This window comes from Guillardia theta (genome assembly GCF_000315625.1).
Source record: "Guillardia theta CCMP2712 unplaced genomic scaffold GUITHscaffold_110, whole genome shotgun sequence".
NCBI lineage: Eukaryota > Cryptophyceae > Pyrenomonadales > Geminigeraceae > Guillardia > Guillardia theta.
In genome coordinates this window covers 230,114-233,848 of record NW_005434564.1, presented here as the reverse complement: position 1 = coordinate 233,848, position 3,735 = coordinate 230,114, and the positions used below count along the sequence as shown (strand labels likewise).

Sequence of the window (3,735 nt, the reverse complement as noted above, 5' to 3'; positions counted from 1 at the left end):
CCGGACTTTTCAGCTGTCCTCTCCTCCTGTTTCATCCCGATGCCGCTCACCATCGCCTCAGAGCTCTTCTTCTACTCCTTCCGGTTCCCCACCCCTACCCCCCCTCTTGCTCCTTCTCAGTTGAGCGTCAGTTGGAGAATCACCCACCCCAACGGGACTCCCTTCGTTTGGCACCATCCACAGGTGATGAGGAGGAGGAGGAGGAGGAGGAGGAGGAGGAGGAGGAGGAGGAGGAGGAGGAGAAACACCAGCACCAGCACCAGCAGCATCAGTGGCAGGTATAGGACGGGAACTGATATGTACGAGCAGGCAGCTCTTCGAAGTCAACTTTTATCAGATGATATGACTCCTTCCAAGCTGAGAAGCTACGGGAGGTAATCGACTCTCTTCTGCACTTTCCCAAACTTCTCGTCTTCCAGCTCCTCCCCCTCCTCCTGCGTCTTTCCTTCCACCCATTCTCCTCCTCCTCCTCCTCTCCTCCTTCTCCTTCCCTTCTCTTGTCCCCATCCTCCTTCTCTCCTTCTCTCTGGTGCTCCATCCTCTCCTCCTCTTTCCTCTCATTTTTGTCGCATCAGCGACGTCAATGTCTTTTCTGCTGTTGCGGGTTGGCACTGCTCCTACTTTGGTGGGGTTGAAGCGATAAGAAACAAGCTCAAGGCATACACTCACCAGGTCTCCCTCCCCCTCCTACTGCCCCTTCTCCTTCCCCTCCTCCTCACCTTCACCTCTGTTTCTTCCCCTTCATCCTCCTTTTCATCCTGGAACCCCCTCGCCTTCCCCCTCCCGTCTCCTGCTCTCTTTCTCCCTCGCCTTCCCCTCCCCCTCTCCTGCTCTCTTTCTCCCTCCCTTCCCCTTCTTTGCTGTCTCTCCCTCCCTCCCTCCCTCCCCCTCCCTCTCTCCCTCCCTGCCTCTCGCTCTGGTCGGCTCGAGGATCGGTTGGCTCAGCAAGGAGCAGGAGATGAACGTGGAGGAGGTCAACCGACCCGAGCACATCGACGTCTGTGTGCGAGAGGGGAAGACGCTCTCTGACTATAATCGACTCACCGGCGGTGAGCTGCATGACGGTAAGAGCCGCTCCTGCTACCCTCACTGCTGCTGCTCCCCCTCTCCCTCTCCCTCGCCCTCTCCCTCTCCCTCTCCCTCTCCCTCTCCCCTCTCCCCTCTCCCCTCGCCCCTCTCCCTCTCCCCTCGCCCTCTCCCTCTCCCTCATCTCCATTCCCTTTGTACATCTCTTCCCCGCCCTTCCATCCTTCATGATATTTGCACAGGAGCACTTCCTGAGCAGCAGCCACGGTGGGCAACCAGAAGGCCGCTGCTCCTCCTCATGGAGCCAGAAAGGTACTAGAACCCTTCTTCTACCCTTCCCTCCCTCCTTCTCCCTCCTTCTCCCTCTCCCACTCCTCCTCCCTCTCCCACTCCTCCTCCCTCTCCACCGCCATATTCTTTTCCCTGCCCTCCGCCATCTACTTTTCTCCCCTCACTGTCTCGTCACATCTCTCACGTTATTTGACTTTCTTCTCGTAATCCTGCTGTCACCATTCTTTGCCTCCTTTCCTTCCACTCTCCTCCCCCTTGGGCAGGTTCAAGAGCTTCCTGGGAGAGGAGGAGAAGCAGGAGGAGGAGGAGCAGGAGGAGAGGCAGACGGTAGGAAGCGATGCGAGCGGGTCAGTGACGCGCAGTAAGGGAGGGACGTTAACGTACTCGTGGAGCCGATGACGACACGATAGCAACAGACAAACAAGGGCAACATGAGGAGAAAAAAGCTGTAAACTAGAGGAGGAGAAAAGGATGACGATGGTGATGGAGCAGGGGGAGGAGGAGAGGGAGGAGGAGGAGGAGAGAGGTTGGTTGCGGGAAGGAAAGTGTACGGTGAGAAGTCAGCGAATAGAAGACATTGTTATACATAAACACCCTCCTCCTTTCCTCAGCAGTTGGCACCGAACATGCCGCAGTCAGCCTTGTTCCTCCACTCGTCCCCCTGGTCATCCGTCAGGAGAAGGAGAAGGAAGAACGACGAAAGAGCTCAGGAAGGAGCAGATAGCCCGAGCAGACAAGGAAAAGGAGAGGAAGGGAGCAACAATGAAGAGGAAAAGCGGGAGGGAGCGGGAGAGTCAGGAGGAGGAAGAGGAGGAGGAGGGAGAGCTAGGCGGAAGAGGACTCAGGATAACTCAGGAGGAGTGGTCAGGAGTCATGGGGACTCAACCAGGAGGAGTCAGGAGTCAGGAGGAGGGGTGAAGAGGAGTCAAAGAGGAGCAGGAGCAGGAGCAGGAGCAGGAGCAGGGCAGGAGCAGGGCAGGAGCAGGAAGTCAGGAAGAGGAGTCAAGAGGAGGAGGAGGAGCAGGAGGATGAGGAGGAGCAGGAGCAGGAGGAGCAGGAGGAGGAGCAGGAGCAGGAGCAGGAGGATGAGGAGGAGTCAGGAGCACCTGAAGCACTTGATCCTCGCTCGGCCAGCTGTAATCAGCGTCGTAGATCGTCTTGTCCTTGTACGCTCCCTTGGGGATCCAGGAGGGGTTCGCCTTGGGCCACGTTAGGGCTGTAGGGGAGGACGCGAGGTCCTGGGTACGATCTGTACTAGAGGCCGCATGAGGAGGAGGAGGAGGAGAGTAGGCATGCGCCATGCTCTTAGAGTAAGGGTAGACCACCAGCTGCTGGTTCATCTGGCCCTTACTCTCTACCTCCTGCTCTCTCCCCTTCCTCTCCTCCTCCCTTGCCGCTCCTGCCGACGTTCTCCCCGGGCTTGAATCCTCCCCATCCACGTGCCCCTTCATCCTCGTGTACAGCCGGTCGAGGGCCTGAAGCTTCTCCTGGTACTCCCTCCTGGCCTCCCTCCTGGTCTCGCTCCTGGGCTCCCTACTGGCATCCTTTCTCGACGCTCGCAGCAGCTCGGCGATCAAGCTGGCGGTTCCTGACGAGCTTCCATCTCGCTGCTCGCGCTGCCTCCTCACCAGCATCCTCGCACGCTGCTCTTCCTCTTGCGTGGCGCGCTGGTCCTCCATGATCCAACCCTTTCAGCGATTGCTTGCAGCAGCTGCTGCCCTTCTCGCTCCTCGCCGCGCTCCTCCTGCTCTCGCTTCCTCTCCCTCCTCTCCCGTCCTTCTCGAGCGGTGATTCTTACAGACTCGCCACCATGTCGAAGCCTTCCTTCTCTTGCATCTCCTCCCTCTCCTTCTCTCACCCACTTCATCAGCACTCTCTTCAGCGCCTCCTCCAGTGAAGTGCGGGAGCTCCTCTTGTGGAATTCACCAAAAGCTCTCTCGCTCCTGCCGTCCTCCTCACGCGCGTAGCTTGTCCTTCTCGGATGCAGCCTTGCACGAACGTAGTCCTCTCCTCTCCCTCCAACTCCTCTTCTCTCACGTTCATGACCCGGATTGATATCCCTCTCAAGCCTGGCAAAATCCTGCAAGATTCTCGTTCTGTCTGCAACTGTTCGCCGCTCGTCACCCCACGAAGCTCGACGGATGTCCACGAAGGGCTCGAGCAAGCTACTTCTTGTTTCCTGCCACGGATCGTCAGCGTTTGGAGGATGCGAAGGGGCGAGCAAACCGGATGGTTGTAGACGACAGCCAGAATTCCAACACAGATGACGAAAGACGCAAAGATCGTCGCAACCCTCTGCAACCTCTCTTGCCCTGAGAAGATACAGTCAGGAGAATGAAAATGGGTGGAATGAACAAAACAGAAACAAGGGGGAAAGAGAAACGTTCGCTCAGCAGACGATTGTCTCTCTTGTCCCTC

General features: G+C 57.8%; 1 protein-coding gene across 1 annotated transcript; it reads right to left on the bottom strand.

The window, feature by feature from the left end:
- Positions 1–1,924: 1,924 nt before the first annotated feature.
- On the bottom strand, positions 1,925–2,996 carry GUITHDRAFT_145800 (hypothetical protein; the record flags this gene model as incomplete). Its single annotated transcript, XM_005823366.1, has 2 exons — positions 1,925–1,978; positions 2,424–2,996. The coding sequence occupies 2 exons, from the start codon at positions 2,994–2,996 to the stop codon at positions 1,925–1,927; spliced, it is 627 nt and encodes a 208-aa protein (XP_005823423.1).
- Positions 2,997–3,735: the final 739 nt, after the last annotated feature.